Here is a 19,405-nt window from a genome sequence, read left to right on the forward strand (position 1 = left end):
TTGCCCCTCCCTGGACCCACCTACCATATGACCCGCAGCGCGGGCAGTGCCGTAGGTGAGGTAAGCAATATTGCTGCATACAAATAAAATAAGAAGCATTAGGAATTACAGTGTTATTTTTTGTATCATTTTCCTCTCGTCTCTGTACACACACATTCCAACATTTAGTTTTCCCATTCATTATCTCCTGAGCAGCAAAAAAAATGGGATGTCCCTTGTATCCTTCCTCTCCAATAATGTGCCACAATGCTAGTATTTGTTTCAATGTACGTAAGCCACTGATTAGTCACAGGCATTTTGCACCATCTGAAGCCAATCCCAAATGTTTGAGAATCTATTTCATAAAGTTAAGTAGAGGAGAAGGCCCAATTCGGTGTTCTCAGTATCAAATCAAATTTGATTTCTGGTCATAAATTTAGCCAGTGGACAGCCTAAAACATCGTCAAGCCACTGTGGTGGTCTGTATTAGTGTTTTGTGGACTATGATTACTCATGCAAAATTTCTGATCAAAACATGCCATCATGCAAGTCATTTCTATGCATTGAACAAGCACAATAATTTATTATTCATTTGGAGATGTGTATTGGGGGCCCCTGGTTATTGCCCCCGGTCCTATCGGTGTGAAAGCCCATGTAGAAAAAGCCTTTTGATGCAAGTATAACAAAGTTATCATGACACAGTTACTGAGGGTGACATGGGCAAAATGTTAAATGTTAATTCGTTTTTTTTCCTCCCATTTCTCCTTTTTTGCCGCTCAAATAATGTAAAGACCATGTAAAATATATATTCGACGCTAACAAACGCAAAGAGCCAGACTCTTAGTTTTGTTTCACACTCATGTCTATCCTGCTCACTCTCACAGTAACGTTGAGTTCTTACACATATGCAATGAAACGGTGCAGACTCCTTCGCAATCCACCTCGGGAAGCCGATTCTTTCGTGAATGAGTGTTTGTTTTCTGCATGGAAAGTTCGCCGACGCAGTTCAGAAGCATGGGATTCGATCCTAGTTTTCCCTTGGATTATCACATTCCTGCTCGGTGAAGAGTTCCATACTGAAGCGCGATATAGCCCTCTAAAATACACTTGATCAAGTATCTGTCTTTTTGAGTTCGTATTTGATTCTGTTTAAATCAAGTCTTGATGCAACAGTGTCACACAGGAAGCTGATTATGTTTGGTTTAACTTGTAAGAGTTTTCAAGCTTTGAGGAACCCCAACATTTTTCTTCGCCTCGATACACCAGTGACGTTTGTAAACAATTTTTTGTCGTGTTACTTCGGCTTTGTTTTTTCCCCTTAAATGAAATTAATCTGTACATCTGTATAGTTTAATCAGGGTTTCCATTCGCTTGAAATGACAGTTTTTGTTATAATATCGTCATGATCATTATCACTGTCCATGAGTTTTATCGCAGAAGTTTTAACACTTGGATTCCCTGACGTCTTTTTGGTTTCGGCCTTTCTCCTTGCGGCCCTTGCCTTCGTTGTTTTCGTCCTGCTTCTCCTTCTCGGGCTTGGTTACACTGTCATAGGATGGCAGGGATGCAGTGGAAGGTGTGCCCTCTTTCTTCTCCTGATTGGCCCCTCCGTTCTCCAGTTTGTTGTTGGCCGATCTGCGCTTGCAGATGAAGCCTCTGCGTGCCAGGTGGGAACGGTATGCCCTCTGGATCACGACAGCCGACACCTCCTCCTGCTTACGCCGCAGCGTGGTGGTGATGGGCTCGTACGACACCTTGGAGGGATTCGCCGCCACGAAGCGTTCCTCCATTTGCTGTCGCATCATGTCCAGGTCGCCGCTGTCGCCCAGCACACGCTTAGTAAAGGCAAACAGAATGTCCAAGCAGTGAATGCGGTCGCCACTCACCATGGGCATGTCCATGGCGATCAGCTCGATGATGTTTGGCTTTGGCACACGGAGAGGATGTTCTAATGTATCCGCAAAGTCTGGCAGCTTGGCGAAGGTGATGAACTGCGAAGCGTCGGGGTCGAATTTCTCCCAGATTTCATAGAAGGACTCAAAGTCGTCTTCGCACAGTGGATCAGCACTCTCCTCAGTGGCAACACTGAAGTTCTCCAAGATGATAGCGATGTACATGTTCACCACAATCAGGAAGGACACGATAATGTACATTACAAAGAAGAAGATTCCCACTGAGGGATTGCCGCAATCGCCCTTAACAGTGGTTCCTGGGTTCTCCTTCTCTGGGTTGCAATCGGGCGGATAGTTCAAGATAGGAGCCAAGAGGCCATCCCACCCAGCTGATGTGGTGATCATGAATAGACAGATCATGCTGTTGCCAAAGGTTTCAAAGTTATACATGTCATCAATTCCTACCTCTCGTTTCACGTAGGCAAAGTTAGACATGCCAAAGATGGAGAAGATGAACATGACAAGGAAAAGCAACAGGCCAATGTTGAACAGTGCAGGAAGTGACATCATCAAAGCAAACAATAATGTCCGGATGCCCTTAGCTCCTTTGATTAGACGGAGGATGCGGCCAATTCGAGCCAGACGGATGACCCTGAACAAAGTTGGTGACACAAAGTACTTCTCAATAAGGTCAGCCAGGAACATACCTGAAAAAACATAGCAAAAACAAATGACAAAATTGTCCATAGCTCATAAAAAAATATACATATAAAAATAACATTTGGACACAGCACTCACCCACAATGGACAGAATGACAACAACGCAGTCAAAGATGTTCCAACCATTGGTGAAATAGTAGTGTCGCAGAGCAAAGAGTTTCAGGACAAACTCGCCAGTGAAGGACACAATAAATATGAAGTTTATCCAGTACAAGATGTTCTCTGTCTCATCTGACTGATCATCTGTTTCCACCATCATGGTTACCATGTTAAGACAGATGAGCATCATGATGGAAATGTCAAAGGCCTGCTGAGTGACAAAGTCAAATACCATCCCCTGGATTTGGTTCTGTAAGAAAAGGAAAAGAAGAAGAAATACAGAAGAGATGGAGATTAGTACGGGGGACTAGGAATGTTACTTAAAATTAAAATGAAAAAGGTAGTTATCAATAACAAATGTAATACGTAAATGTAAAATATCTTAAACTGACAAATAAAAAAAACATTTAAAACTGGTTATGTTTAAAAAGTGTAGTTAAATGTAACAATAAAACAAATTATTAAAAAATAACTGATATAGACAAATCAAAATATATATTTTTTTTTTAAGTTAAACGTAACAATTTTAGTTTAGTACATTTTTAAATGCAATGTTTAAACTACATTTTTAAAAACATTTACAAATCGCTTTTCTTTATCCTTTTTCCAAATGCTTTATTTATAGTCTGTCACTAGACAGTTCACATATGGGAGCAGCCAATGAACTTGTATATTTAAGTTGCACTGACATAGACATAGAGATTCCGGAAAATATGTCCTGAGATTTTTTCCCAGATTTTGGTTCTTTCACACTGCCAGTGATTTTGTGGAATCTGTGTGTGCATTCACACATCCCAGAAAGATCCCGTAAAGACATGTGACATCAGGATGTGACATGTAATTTCTCTGCAGCGTCTTAAGTTTGCTTATGATCTGCGATTTCTCTCGAGTAACCATGCTTGTGCATTTTTTTTCTGATTTGTTCATAAACTAGAGCATTGCGTACTGTTTCAATAAGCTGGCGAACAATCTCAGCTTAAGCGTCATCACTGCGACACACCCCTTACGGCATTTGTCCTGCCATTTGTTCACACAGGGCACATTCTGGGACTGATCCAGGCAATGTTATTAGGTCCCCATCCAGGAATTGATCTCGGAACATGTTTGCGTTCACACAGAAGGCACTCTGGCAAATTTCTGGGATCAATACGCTGTGCGAAAGGGGCTAATGATGGCCAGATAGGCATATCTCAGATTTTAATGCTTACCAGAGGTCTAGGGATAGGTTTCTGTGGCTTTTTTGATCCCAGTTTCTTCATAGCATTGTAGTATTTTTTCTGTTCTTCTGTCATGAAGATATCCTGACCTCCAAAGTATAGGGACAAAAGAAGACTGGTTACAACCTGACAATCTTGCTCAACAATATTTGCTCAATTGGGGCACATGTCCATACAGACCCACAGTATTACACACTAAGGTTGTTATTCAGGATTTAATTTTCCCCATTAAGCACTTAACTGAAAGCACTGACAGAAGAAGAGATAACATGGAATACAGAGAGAAAGAAAGAAAGTGCAAAGAATAGAGAAGAAACAATGCAAAATCTTTGTAGAGGTGAAAAAGAGAACACTTATCTTTTTCTTCTGTTGATTAAAGTTGTCAATGATGACACCGATGAATAGATTTAGAGTGAAGAAGGAGCCGAAGATTATGAAGATGACAAAATAAATATACATGTAGATGTTGTCCTCATAGATGGGCTGGTCCTCAACCTGCAAGCAACAATAAGCAAAAAGTGACTTACTTGAACAAAGCCAGTAGTGTCAAACTATAAAGACAATTAGAGCCGATATAGTGTGTAACTGTATATACTGCACCTTTCTAGAATCCACAGCAGCATACATGATGTCCATCCAGCCTTTGAATGTGGCCTAGGTCATACGGAGAGAAAAAACAAAACAAAAAAAAAACTAAAAGCCATGCATAGCAACAGGAATTAATGTTCTATCTGCTTGTTTTATGCTTATGTGTTTATATGGTTACTTGGGTTTATCCTCTTAAGAGTTCATGTACAAGGGTTGGACAATGAAACGGAAACACTAGGTTTTAAACCACAATAATTTATTAGTATATATAATTTATTAGCCATTTCATCTTCCAGAACAGTTGCCAGGTCACTATGTAATGCTGATGGAGGAAAATGTTTTCTGACTCATTCCTCCAAATTACCCCAGTGTGGTTCAAAAATATTTAGATTCGGTGACTGTGCAGGCCATGGGAGATGTTCAACTTCACTTTCATGTTCATCAAACCATTCTGTCACAAGTCTTGCTGTGTGTATTGGTGGATAATCATGCTGACACATGGCACCATCTTTGAACCAGTAGGTGCACATGGTGCTCCAGAATGGTTCAGTGGTCCTTGGCAGTGGAAGGGAATGCCATGATATAGCAGCCCAAACCATCACTGATCCACCCCTGTGCTTCACTCTGGGCAGCAACAGTCCGGGTGTTAAGCTTCTCCACACCGTAACTCCCACAAATGTGGGAAAGACAGTGAAGGTGGACTCATTAGAGAACAATACATGTTTTACATTGTACATAGCCCAAGATCTGCATCGTTGGCATCAGTGAAAAGGACATTTAGCATTGGCACAACTAACCAAATGTTTGTATATAGCAGCCCTGTGGAGCTCCTGACGAACAATTTTATTGGAAACAGGAGAGTCGAGGTGCGCATTTATTTCTGCAGTGAGTTGGGCAGCTGTGGTTTTATGTTTTTTGGATACAATCCAAGTACCCGGACATCCCTTTCAGACAGCTTCCTCTCATGTCGACACTGTTGGATGTGGTTCGTCTTACGTGTGACATTACCCTCAATACCATAGCTCTCTATACACTATTTGTGCATTATGCATTTATGCACAATTATGTCCCATTATGCAATATTTTATGTACAGCTGTGCTATTGCTCTGCTAATTCAACCTTCACACTCTGCTCTTACTGATGTAATGTAAAACCAGTGAAGACTGGCCACCAGGCAAGAAACCTCCAACACTATATTGGCCAGTGTTTCAGTTTCATTGTCCAACCCCAATATTTGAGCAGATTAAGAGACTAGGAAAGTACTGTGATCATTGTATTCGAACAACTGACACACAAAAGATGTGAGTGTGACTTACCACTTGCAAGAGTGCCAGGTAACCTGCGCCTACATTATCGAAGTTGATCTTCACGTTCTTCCAGCGAACTTCTGTATAGTTCGCACTGATGAGAGCAAAGCATTCTGTCCTGTTGTTGACAACGTCGGGTTTAAAATACTCCTCTGAAGTCTCGTTGAAGCAGTAATAGTACTTCCCAGCAAACAGGTTGACACCCATAATACTGAAGATCAGCCAGAAGATCAAACACACTAACAGCACATTCATAATGGAGGGAATGGCACCCACTAAAGCATTCACAACAACCTACAGAGGGGAAAAATAGATTGGGGGAAGTGGGCAATGAAGGGGGGATGGATTTCAGTGTTTGAGAGGGAGAAATTAAAAAAAAGAGAAGGAGAGATAAAGAAAGAGGGTGTTAGAGCAAAACTGAGTTATTCTGATGTTCAGATGTTGAACATAAAATGTGCATATCTCCAAGTTCTTTTTAAAGCAATCCAATTTTCCATCTCAGAAGGCCTCTACACAATTTGTCATCTAATCTCTTTTAGAACAATATCTAGTTTTTGTTGTCAAATGTTTAATAACAACAAATATGTAGTAATATATATAGGCATTTGTTGATCAATATTATCAATGCGTGTATATACATGCAAATATTAGTATCACTAATATAAGTTTGCAAAAAAAGTTAAGGAGGTAGAGGTGATTATACTTAAGATTTATGAGTTTTTGACCTCTTAATAATGAATTACTCAAAAGTCAAATACATTTTTTGTGCAAGAGCATGGAGATAAATACACTAACATATTGTAAATTAACAGATTCTAAAGATGACAGCACTAAGATGATGTAAAATGGTATGGCTTGATCCCCCAAATATATATGAATATGCTTTTTTTAAAGGTTAAAAATGACAGAGGTTAAAAAAATTAACTACAAAGTGACCATTAAAGTGGCAATGGTTATACAGACAAAATGCAATAAAACTATTTCAGTTATTGTTTGATTAAATGTTGAATTTAAGTGAAATTTAAGCATTTTTTTTTTTTTTTTTTAGGATAGCAGCACTGATTTCTCTCAGTCTGCGAGTTGCATGCTGGATATCACATGCTTTGCTTCTATTTGCTTATCAAGACTAACTTGCTACCTTATTTGCCAATAAGTCAATATTGTTACCCATTCACAGATGATTGGATAAAAGTATTATTATAAAATGCTATAAAATCTAAACAATCCAGAATTCTACAATATACGAGTAGTTTGGGTTTTCAAAATTATGAATGGGTAGCAATTTCATGCTTGACAATGGTGTATCAAGTAGTAAGAAACAAGCAGAAGCAAAACAAGGCCGATATCCAGAGGACATGTGGAATTAAATTTGTAGACCATTGCCACTTCTTATTTATTATTGCTCATATATACATAACAGCCAAACACATTTTTTTTTTCTCTTGCCATACCAGTACACTGCTTAGTGTCATTAAGAACCCAGATATTAAGAGAAAACTACCCATCCCATTTGTGTTTGAAATGTAAAGGTAGACATTGTAGAGAAGTGGTTTTCAGTCCTGGTCCTGTGTCAGATGGGTCAGATAAGAGAGACATACAAAATGTGCAGAGCCCAGGACCAGGACTGAAAACCACTGTTGTAGAGAAAGACTCCCACCCTCCCAATCACCTCTCCTTTATGGTACACACAAAAGCTGACATTTACGGTACACACACTATCTGGTTGGGTGATGTCAAAATGGTCAGCCAGTAACAGTGCATGCAGGGCGTCAATCCTACCAGCAGCCATGCCCCCCCACCCCCACACCCCTTATACATTTAGATAGTTAATCATGTCAATGATCTTACTAACTTATTAATTAGTAGGGTTGGGTATCGTTTGAATTTTAGTGATTCCGATTCTGCTTCTGCTTATCGATTCCAACTCTTATCGATTCCCAGTTTCAATTCCAGTAAGGTAAAAACATTTAGTCAAACATTTATATCAAACATATTTATTCTGTGTCTTTTGGCAAAATGTTTTGTTGCAGTGATTTCTGTAAACAAAAATCAGCAGCCTATAAAAAAATCATCAGCCTAAAGAACACTAACATTTTCCTATGGTTTTGATAAAAAAATACCACAGCAAAAACAACTGGACTAATATAAATTTCAAACATTATTAAAGACAAGTAAACAGTAATAAAATAAACAAATTAGCAATGGCACAAATAAATACAACTGAACAAAGTTCAGATACAGAAATTGTAATCAAATGTAAAATGACACTGCAAATTTTTCTTTTTATAAATACACTATACATTAATCCTCATTAAAGTTATTCAGTCAAGATCAGTGAGTGATTTTCTTTTTCTTTGATTAACATTAATGAAAAACTGCAGAGGGTTTATTAGCCTGCTGTCACTTTAAGACCTCATGCAGGATCCAATATACTGTTACACATGCATTTTCCTTCTCAACTACATTCAATTAGGACAAAACCGACTGTGTTTTCGAGGATATTTTGACATGAATTTGTGTGTATTTGAGCGTTCAAGAGCAAAAAGATGAGTACAAGAAATCAATTCAGCATCGCACACTATATGAGAGGCGGGTCTCTGTGCATGAGCTTTGGATGTGTGCACAAAGAAAACAGCGTGCTGCGTGAGTGCAGAATTGAGTTTTCATTCGAGTCTTCTTGCGCTTGAAAATGGTTTGAAATCACATTAAAATGTGAAACCATCGATAAGCAAATAATCAAAATTTTAATTTCATTACAAGTATCCGATTCCTGACCTTAAGTATCCGATTCCAGAACTGGTATTGATTTTCGATTCCCAAACCTATTAATTAATGATCCTTACACAAATCAGGGTCCTCAAAGTTCAGTTCTGGCCTTTATATATTAGTGCAATTTATTTTTTTATTTTTTTTTCAGAGTGTAGGAAATGTAGCAAAAGGATGCCAATGAGATGGTTATGCAATCTCAGAGATTAGCTACGACAGAACCATGGAGGGGAACATGACTTTCTGCTTACACCTTCAAGAACATGCATTCTACATGATATGCAATGCCAAGGAGATGAAACCAGATTATGAACATTATGAGTGGATACAAAGAACGGTTATGAGTAACAAAACATATCTGAGTAAAAAAAAGAAAAAAAAGAAAAGAATCTAGTTTAAAATCTGATGCAAATTGCAAATTTCACTGATCATGTCTAATTATCTTGCTTTTCTTTGCAAAGTCCTTGCTAAGTTTGACTTGAAGGACTGACAAAATGATTTGACATAAATGAAAAACGGGCCATATTCACAAAACATTTTATCTTACCACTAAGAGTTCTCCTAAATGGCAGTAAAAGTTCTTAGCTAAGAGTTTTCTCTTAAAACCTATTCACAAAGCTGCTCAGATCAACTTTTACTAAGGAATAGAAAGAAGTCTTAAGCTAAGAGAAAGGGCGGGGCTGAACTCGTTGCTATGGATGATGTCAACAAGCTAACAAACTATGCCTACGGTGATTGGCTGATAGGGGAGGGGTCTCTACCAGTGATTTATTCTTAGAAATATTGTAAAATGAGGTATCATGTTTCCATATTCAAATAAAGATTTTAAAATAAAAATGTTGTCATTTCAAATAAAGATTTTAAAATGTAGGCTAAGTGTCACTAATTAAACAAGTATCTGTTCAGCTAATTGTCAGCCTCTTACATGTCTGCATCTCGAAAGATTGCAGACGTGACAAATGATGTTTTATAGACAAAGTTTGGGAGGAGCACATTCAAATATCTAATCAGCTCGAGAGGAGGCATATACATACACAGCCGACTCACCTTACCTCAACAGTTTTCTCCATCTCTCCGCCACCCCGACTCCTCACTCTCGGCTTGTTCCTATTCCCAGAATATGGGGGAGTAGCTCTGGGTTTGGGCTAAATTCTGAGCTCTGAGCCTTTCCTCGGACAGCATGCCAAAATATGCTTATTTTACTCTTTTACTCTATTCGATCATTTAAGTGTGAACTCGTGAAAACAAATGCCAATAATCTGACTTTATTTTCTTATTTATTGATTTATTTTCAAAGATTTATTTTTTGTGTTTTTGTCTTTTTATTATAATAGGACAGTGAGTAGACAGAAAGCAAAGTGGAGAAGAGAAGGGGTGGGGCAGGATCAGGAAAGGTCCGCAAGCCGGAATTCAAACTCGGTCATCCGAGCTGCCCACAAGGCTATCGGCACCAACGATAGGATATTATATTCAACTTGACTGCAATGCTTTATTCTCCATCATTCAACACATTTAGCCTGTACATAAGTGAACCTTTATGTCATGTCATCACAGATTAAATAAATCAGATCTATAAATCACAGTTTCTCCTAAATTAGCAAGTTAGAAGCTACTTTTAGCCTTAAGATGTTTTGTGAATATGGCCCCAGGTTTGTAACACAAAGTGATAAAAACTGATGCATAAAAATCCAATAAGATTCTTAACCATGCTGTCTCACTGGCTCATGTTCTTGATATTTAACCCTAAAATATGGTCATCTGAACCTAAAGGCAAAGGTCTTTGCTTAATCAGAATACATTATAAATGACACACCTTAAGAAAAAGGAAAGCTGTGTCTTTTTTCCACACAGTATTTGCTAATGACTGGAGTAAGGATGCAGGAGTTGGTGGATAAGTATTGGGTTGCATAAAAGAGCATGGTGAAGACAGAGCATGGGAACTGGGGTTCAGGCTGGAGGACGACTTGAGCAAACGACAGAGGTACTTTGAGAGAAACAATGAACCATTAAGGCATTTGGATGTTTGAAACATCACAAAAAGGCCTTCGACTAATGTCATTGCATGAATGATAGCGATCTTAACCCAATTAAAAAACAGAACAAAATAAATCAATGGTTGTGATGAGGCAGCTTCATATAATATCCTCTCTCATCTTTATTCTAAAAACCATAAGTTTCCCCAAAAGTTGCTATAAGATTATTTGCGATGTCAGTTGAATGGAAAAGGAATTTCGTTATTCTTCCTGACATCTAACAAATCAATAAAAAGGAAGCTAAATCTTCATATTTCAGCTGCATCATGACGCAATGTTGAAAAGGTTTTCCATGCGGAGAGTTTTCAAATACATGCACTTGAAGGATAGGTTTAGCCAAAACAATGTCATTTGGATTTCCAGAATCCTGATAGGTTTGCTTATTCCTCTGTAGCTGTGGCTTTGCTTTCTGCACAATGGTGGTTTTCGGCATGCAGTCGTGTTCTCACAGAGTGACTGGCATGCATAAGGCAGCCCTGGATCTTACCCTCATGCCCTCAAACCGGGACAAAGCTCTCAGGGGCCTGAGAGCCCTCAAAGTCCTCAGGGACTTTATGGGGCCCAAGTCTGAGTAGCCCAGCGCATTAGCTATAAGGCTGACTATAGACACCTACACAAAGAGAGAAAGAGGAAGGGAGGAAGAGAGAAAGAGATGGGCCAAAGTGTTAGAGTCAAGGAGGACGTCAGGGAGAAAGAGAGAGGACCCTACGTTGACACTGAGCTGGAGAGGCAGTAAACAGATATATACATACATATAGAAGGCTTTGCTCATGTATGTATGCATATATGTGTATTCAACAACAGAGAGAGAAAGAAGGAGAGAGATTCAGGTTAAACATGGGGTTAACCAGTCATAGGTACTGTATATGTTGGGCGACCCAAATGTTTGCACTTTTGATCTTATTGTGCGATTCATTTTTGGTATCGCAGGCAGACGAAGCTTGAAAAGCAGCTTACAGCAAACCTGGAAGGAAACTTGTGGTTGAGAAATACAAAAAACAGAGGTGAAGGGACACATTTAGAGAAGAGATGTGCACAAACTTAGAAGCACATTCACTGTACTTTGTACACACAAAATACACACAATACGAACAAACACCAACCGTGTACTGTACACACGAGACCATTCGAGAGTCATTAGGGTAACAGGGCAGTTTGGGAGAGTAAGGAGGCAGAGAGAGAGAGGAACTCCTGTAAAAGAACAAGAGAGTCCTAACAGAGACCTTACCCTGGCCCCTCAATTCCCGGCCCTCTTATGCCCTCTCAGGCCCTCTGTGTCCATCAGCACTATAGAGAGACAAGGTTACAGTGCCTGTCAGGGACAATAACTAGCAATTGGAAATACTTTCGTTAAGGACTTTCATCCATATAGAACACAAATTTGACCCTGCCAAATTGCTGTATACCAAAACAGGCTATGTATATAAACATGGGCAGTCATGTTGATGTCTTCAAGGTTTTGACATCAATACTATGTTGACCATTTACAAATAACCAAGTTTTCCAGCTTAATTTACAAAAATACGACCTTGTATATCTATGTAGTGTTTTAAAAATACTGCTTCTGATAAAAATCACCATTTCAAAGTGAAAAGAGCAATGTTTTGCAAGCATTAGTAACATTCTATGAAGATTATTGATTCATTAAAACATTCATTAAAATTAATTAATAATTGCATGAATTACTAATTATTAAAAACGTCATATTAAATGGTTGTGTGGTTTCAACTAACTGAATTATGTATAATAGATATAAAATGATACATTTAAAAATGTAAAATATTCTTCTGTTTACATTTTTCATGATTGCAATTTGCAAGTAGACTAATTCAGGATCAATTAGATCATATACCTAGAATTTACATTAAGAAGTTTTTTGCTGACGCAAAATAATGTTTATTTTGTGAAAGGGGGGAAAATAATAATAATAAATCATAATATATCTAAAAAATAAATTAAAAGGAGATAACAATGTTAAGTTTCTGTACCTTTTCTGTTCACCAGTAAAAAATGTTTCATAACATTTTTTCAGTACATATATATCAAGATTACTGCACTACTTCTGCATCACCATATTTTGGAAACATGACCAATAAACAGACTAAAGAGAGTGGCGCAGCACCAGAGCACTCTACCAATAAAGATCAAATCTAATTTTAAGATCAGTCAGAAGATTAAGACTACTGACCTCAAAGCAGACCACAAGGACCAAAATGAATAGAATAGAGAAACATATCAATCGCGCAAATGACTAACAATACAACACATAAATAAATCTGCATAATAATCCATCTGTACTGTGTGAAAATTATGTTCATCGTGAGAGCATCACATGATGAGGCACTTGCTTGAAAGGATAATAGCTGTGATTTATGGACATTACTATTAAGTTACTTACATCCACAATGAAGAAGTCCAGCCAGCACCATGCATTGGTGAAGTATTTGACGAATCCATAGGCCACCCATTTCAGCAACATTTCCAGGATGAAGATGTATGTGAAGACTCTGTCTGCATATTCTAGAATGATCTGGATGGTTTTCCTCTGTTCAATGTATACATCCTCAAATGCCTTAGAAACAACAGAGAAAAGGATTAGGCCTTTAATTAGGCCATCATTTCTGAATGTTCAATTCATTTCTCTACTTTTTGTAATATTCACTTATTTTAAATTGATATTATTACAAGAGTCTAATAAAATGATGCATGTTTGTCAAAAAATATATTTTTTTTAATAATTATTTTGTTTGACATATTGATGAACCTGTGAATCACTTTCAGTCCCTGATATCACCAAAGTGTGGCACTGCAAGCCCACTTACATTACATCACACTTTCACTTCAGTGGGAGTTTGGCTACGGTCCCTAACAGTAGCTGTGAGAGAGGCATCAGCATCTTCTGCATGTGGGGCCTTTTTTTTTATACAGCATTTGGCTACGCTCCCTAACAGTAGACATGAGATACTGCAGCCCCAAGACAGACTGCTGAGGTGCAGGGGCCGGTTGAGCGCAATATAGTGATAGCCATTAGCTACTTACATAGATCATATACCACACAGTATGCTATGCAGCCTCAATCACAATAAAATCTACCTGCACTAGCGTTCTAGCGCATTCGTTTTGCACATATACATTGTGCAGGGATATTAATATACATTGTGCCCCATGTATCTTCCAAGAGAAACTTTATCTCAGCTTTTGTAAATCTATATCACAGACTTTCGAAAATGCCATAAGCAGTTATGAACTGGCATATTTCTGAGGTCTCCACCGCTTGTTAGACTGGATGAAATGACTCATTTATCTGTAATATGCAAAGTTATTTGCATCACTTTCAATGAATAAGGCCTGGAACATTTAAGAGTTAAGAGTGCTTTTAAGAGTTTCAGTGCTGTTTTTTTTTTTTTTTTTTTTCTCAACAATGGTAAGTGAAAAAAGGAGCTTAAACTTCAGAAAATGTTGACCTCAGAAGGTCAAACTAAAGATTATATGAATTGTTACCTTGTTATCAAAGGACATCTGAATGCATTTTAAACCCTTATTTATTTGATTTTTAAATTTGATCTAAATATACATTTAATAAACATCAAAAATAATAAAAGTAAAAAAAAAAAGAAAAAAAAAAAAGAGTAGATAAAGTTCTAAATTTTGCCTAAATTAAGCTGTCACTCAGTAGGGGCTAGCTAGTTTGGGACAAAATGTTGCCTTTTTGCTAGGATGTGTGCTTCAAACACTTTACAAAAATGAATGGAACCCCAAAGTGTACAGCAATTATTGGAAATGGTTTACATCTCTGCACTTTTGACAAAATAGTAGCAATGATATCAGCTTCTACATTAAAAAAATAATAATTGTATAGTGTGTGTGTGCATGTGTGTGACCTCACCAGAGCTCCAGAGCTGAGAAGAATCATAAAAATGATGAGTGTCTCAAACCAGTTGTGTTCAACAATGAGGTAGCAAGTTTTCCTCAGAAACCACCAGTACTTCCCCCAGCCCTCAGTAATAGGCACGTCACAACATTTGTACCGTGCCACACAGGCTGAAAAACACATTACATATAAGCTGAATACACATTTAAAACAATGATATATTATATATGTGTGTATATTAGCGATGCACCAATAGGATTTTTTTTTTTTTTTGGTAGATACCAATACCGATTTTAACAAACAACTATTGGCCGATTCCGGTACCAATATTTGTCACTTGCTCTCTTATTTGAAGTTTTGTTATTAAGATAGATGTTTTGATCATGTTTTATAAAATGATACCAGACGAGAAATAAGGGTGTTATCTAGCGAAGCGATCTGACTTTTTCTTAAAAAAATAAATAAATAAACACAAATGATCGCCTCCCAAGTGCTTTCACCAGACCGCCCTCCGTATTCTTCAAAAAGCTTACGCTGTATATCCTGCACCTTCCCTATTCAAATTACGGAACGAACGCGGCGCCAGTTCCATTTTTTCCGTAAGTTAATAAATTAATAAATGAAATTGATCAAAAAAAAATAAATATTGAGCACTGATAAATTGGTACATCTATTCACATATATATATATATATATATAAATATATATATATATATATATATATATATATATATATATATATGTCTGTCTATTAATTTATGCACTGTAATTCATTCAAACAATTACTTCAATTGACAGTCCTACTACATACTCATACAGACATTGTATATAGTTTTTTATCAAAGTCAGAAGTACATTTACTTTCAAACAAACACACATGCATTTCTCACCATCAGTCCAGCAGGCCTCTGGGTCCAAGTATTCCTCTACAACCTCCACTACAGCCATTTCCTCCTCATCAGGCTTTATGTCAATAGTACTTCCCTCAGAAGAGCTGGTGTCATCCAGCTATAGGGAAAAATGCATATCAATGTACATTTTGTTTATTTTGATTAATTCTTCCACTTCTATTTTATCTATTTATTTTAACAAGAGCCTTTCCAGAAGGTCACAAACAAGGTCAACACAAGGTGCACTCAAATGGAAAAAATTAAAATGAGCTGAATCAACTTAATTCTTTAACTTTGTCACAAATAAATATGATTGTTAAATCCATTTATTATGTTAAATTCACTTTAAAAAGAGAGTTAACAATCATTTTGTGTTGGGATTACATGAATCATTTTTGTTGACATAACTGGACAGTGGATCTACAGTTCCCAGCATGCTTTGATGGGACTGCATTAGGAGAGTAAAATTTTTAAATTAAGTGTTATTTTATGTTTTACAGTAAAGAGAAAGTCATGTTAGTGCTTAATGTTCAGTTATGTTGGAGATAGAAGAGATTCCGTTATGTTTTTGAATTTTGAGGTTACCATAGTGCAGAAGAGGGGCACTTGCTTCACTCAATGAACAAAAACTGTGCTAATTGCCTTCTTGTCTTCTTACGTACTCATCCTATATTTTGTGTATAATAATAAGCAAAATTGTCTTTAGCAAACTAACATGTGCTATTGCTAGTTAGTATGACACAAGAACTTAAGTTGGTTCAACAATACATTATTTGTTTAAATGAACTTGTTTTAGTCTTGTTGTACGGTGGAAGTTTTTCTTAATTTAAGTTAATTGAACAAACTATTATCCTGACCCTGACTAATCCAGCTCTCTAATCAATGCTTTCTCTAGTGAAAAACTTCTGCTGTGTTAGTTCACAGAAATCCCTGAAAGCGAGATTTAATATAAACTGATATCAGTACATGAGTAACTGTGAGGCAATAATCTTTCCCACTAGTAAGTTATGAAAATGAAGCCATATGTGTCCTAGCACTAACCTTCACTGTTCTTCTGGGTGTCTAGCTTAATTAGAATTCACTCTACCCAAGACACAATTAACCTTGACTCAACACTAACTGAATTAACAAGGTTAAAAACTATCATCTACATATGCAAATCAGACAGTGATGAATGACTTTTTGCTATATTTTATGCAAATCAGGTGTTGTCTATTGATTTACATTTTGTTGCATATTATGGTATAGCACATTTGTATTTACGTCTATCTTACAACAGAAAATAATAATGCTGAGACAAAAAACAACAACAACCTAGTTAATATAATATAATTAATATAATATAATATAATATAATATAATATAATATAATATAATATAATATAATATAATATAATATAATATAATATAATATAATATAATATAATATAATATAATATAATATCCAGAAAATAAGTTGCACCGGCTCAAAATTGCATTGATGAGAAAAAGGAAGAAAAAAAAACCAAAACAAAAAAAAACAGATTAGTTGCATAAATCAGTCCCTCTCTCTCCACAAAAAAATTCTTTAAATTCAATGGCATTCAGAACAGGACAGCAATAAAAAAATGTATGAATAAAACAAACATAAGTTATAGTGACATTCATTATAAACAAAATTTATTATAAAACACCAAGCCTAAACTAATTTGATTTAAGTCTGAACAAATAGTATATCCAGTAGTAACGTCGCTGTTCTTGAAGCAGTTAAACTTACAGCTTCGTTATTTGTAGAGATTAAAAAACGCTGTTGTCGCTGTTGAAAGATCCACAAACTCAGGTAATTCACATGCTTAATCTCTCTCTCTCTCTCTCTCTCTCTCTCTCTCTCTCTCTCTAACTGCTCATCATTGGCTCAATCTTTCATTACTTGCTCTAAAATTACATTTTTGAATTAGCAACAGGCTTGGGATGAGATGCATAAGAAATTAGTCCAACACGCAAGAAAAAACCTGACATCTGAACAAATAAAGAATCTTAACAATGTCTTGAGGTGTGGTAACCATAGCGTAAGTGAAATAATTGACTACAGGCTATTTAAGTATTAGAAAAATTATGCACTCCATTTCATGACGTGGCTGCATTACCGCCTCGGGTGTGCATTATTTTTTTTTTATTCAATGACCCATCACCAATTATTCCTTAAATATTATATTATATTATATTATATTATATTATATTATATTATATTATATTATATTATATTATATTATATTATATTATATTATATTATATTATAAAAAGGAAGCAGCTTAAATGTGTCATATAACTCCATAGCACCTATCATAATTTAATATGAATGCAGACACAGGCACATGCATATACCCATACAAACACATTCCAAGCCTACTGGAAGAGCCTGACCCTGAGGCCAAGATGACACAGCTGTTTTATAAAACCCTACTAGTTAATACACATACAGACAGGCAGTCGGAAACATCAAAAGCATAAAATAACCCTTCCACACTACCACTGCAGTCCTCCCTGACCAGCCTGGCCAATCAAAAATGAAGACCCACCCAGCACTGCTCTGACTGGCTAACAAAAATGATCTACTGTAATGCTATTGGCTAGATGTTCAGCACATGTAGTTCAGCAGTACTGGATCTGTTACGTCTAAACTGGGTCAAGGTGACCCAGTCTTTGCACAGAGACCAGGACAATGACAGGAGAGTCAGTATAAATGTATGTGCTACATATGTTTAACTACATTTGATTTTGGATGACATTATTTTTTTGGTTCAATATGCTCCCTGGTAGAATGCTAATATATACATAGAACAGAAAACTATTGAATACCTTTTAGGGGCTAGCTATGCACTGTGCTCTTGTTTTGAGGGGTGTACCACATCTTTAATAACTTAATTTTTATCTAAACATGAACATGTGCAAGCGCACACACACATACAAAGGAAAAACATTACATCATCTGGTGGACTGCATCTATTCTTTGGCTGAGTGGCTCAGCACTCAGCAGAAGCAGCAAGGCAATAAATCACAGGAATAGCACAACTCAACATTCTTATACTGCCTGCAAAGCCTTAATCCACCCATACTGCTGTAATCTACAGCCCGTAATCAACTACTGAGACTGACTTCATCTAGTCAGGCTCTACAAACACATACTGTCATAATCTGATCACACTCCCTTTAATTAAAGTTTTTCAGCATTTGATTAATTAAAATATACACATAATGCATTTAGTTCCCAAAGGATCAAATACAAAATAAAAATGACTAGTTTGCTGTACAATTCAATGCAGTCCTGATAGAAGTCATCCTCTACTGACTCAAGCAGCCTTCTTTTGTCATTTTATTATTAAATAAGTCATCTTTAATCAAAAAGCCCTATTATGGCCTTAGGAAATATATAAAGTGATGTGAGTGAATGTTACACAATCATTTTGTGTCAGAAAGAGAAAGTCTGACTCAAACACAAACCAACTGTTTCTGAAGTAAAATGATGCAAAAAGAACATGGACTCAAAATGATGATTCTTGTGAATTCTGTACAGTAAGCAGTAGTAAGCCATTTTCAATTCCTCAAAGAATACTGTATGTGCTATGTACAATTTTCCACTGCTTTACTTCAGTCTAATAATTTTTTACAATAACCTCAGCACCTGCTTTAGATTTAATATATGAATCACAAGTCATCAAAGAAGAATCATTTTCTTTTTTCTATTTTTTTTTTAAATAAGGATATTTACCTCAAAATAATACAGTTTTATTCTGAGATTGTAGAATAGTTTGTATAATGTAGAGTTTCCCTTACATTAAATGAAAAATAACTAATAATTGTATGTCTTTTCATCAGTCTAAAATCTAAAGGAAAGGTAAACTTCGTGATTAAACTGGACTGCATCCATATTCTCTATAGATTCAATACTGCATTAAAAGTTGAATTAAATATGCTAGCTAGCTCTGCCCCTAGTATCTGAGGTGCTTCTGATGCTGCTTTGGTGTTATAGAGCTGCCTTAAATGTTGCTATTATCATAACAAA

The 19,405-nt window shown here is 36.6% G+C and overlaps 1 protein-coding gene across 1 annotated transcript in view; it reads right to left on the reverse strand.

Moving 5' to 3' along the window:
- Positions 1-566: 566 nt before the first annotated feature.
- Positions 567-19,405, reverse strand: part of scn8ab (sodium channel, voltage gated, type VIII, alpha subunit b) — a 53,758-nt gene continuing 34,919 nt past the window's right edge. Inside the window, exons 19-28 of the mRNA XM_067373630.1 lie at positions 15,364-15,481; positions 14,489-14,643; positions 13,001-13,174; positions 11,090-11,212; positions 5,813-6,097; positions 4,508-4,561; positions 4,265-4,402; positions 3,899-4,003; positions 2,670-2,940; positions 567-2,578 (exon numbers count right to left, since the gene is read on the reverse strand). Of these exons, the coding sequence (XP_067229731.1) occupies positions 1,422-2,578; positions 2,670-2,940; positions 3,899-4,003; positions 4,265-4,402; positions 4,508-4,561; positions 5,813-6,097; positions 11,090-11,212; positions 13,001-13,174; positions 14,489-14,643; positions 15,364-15,481 (2,580 nt within the window). The 3' untranslated portion in view covers positions 567-1,421. The remainder of the gene's footprint in view (positions 2,579-2,669; positions 2,941-3,898; positions 4,004-4,264; positions 4,403-4,507; positions 4,562-5,812; positions 6,098-11,089; positions 11,213-13,000; positions 13,175-14,488; positions 14,644-15,363; positions 15,482-19,405) is intronic.

The sequence above is a fragment of the Chanodichthys erythropterus genome, chromosome 21, assembly GCF_024489055.1.
Source record: "Chanodichthys erythropterus isolate Z2021 chromosome 21, ASM2448905v1, whole genome shotgun sequence".
NCBI lineage: Eukaryota > Metazoa > Chordata > Actinopteri > Cypriniformes > Xenocyprididae > Chanodichthys > Chanodichthys erythropterus.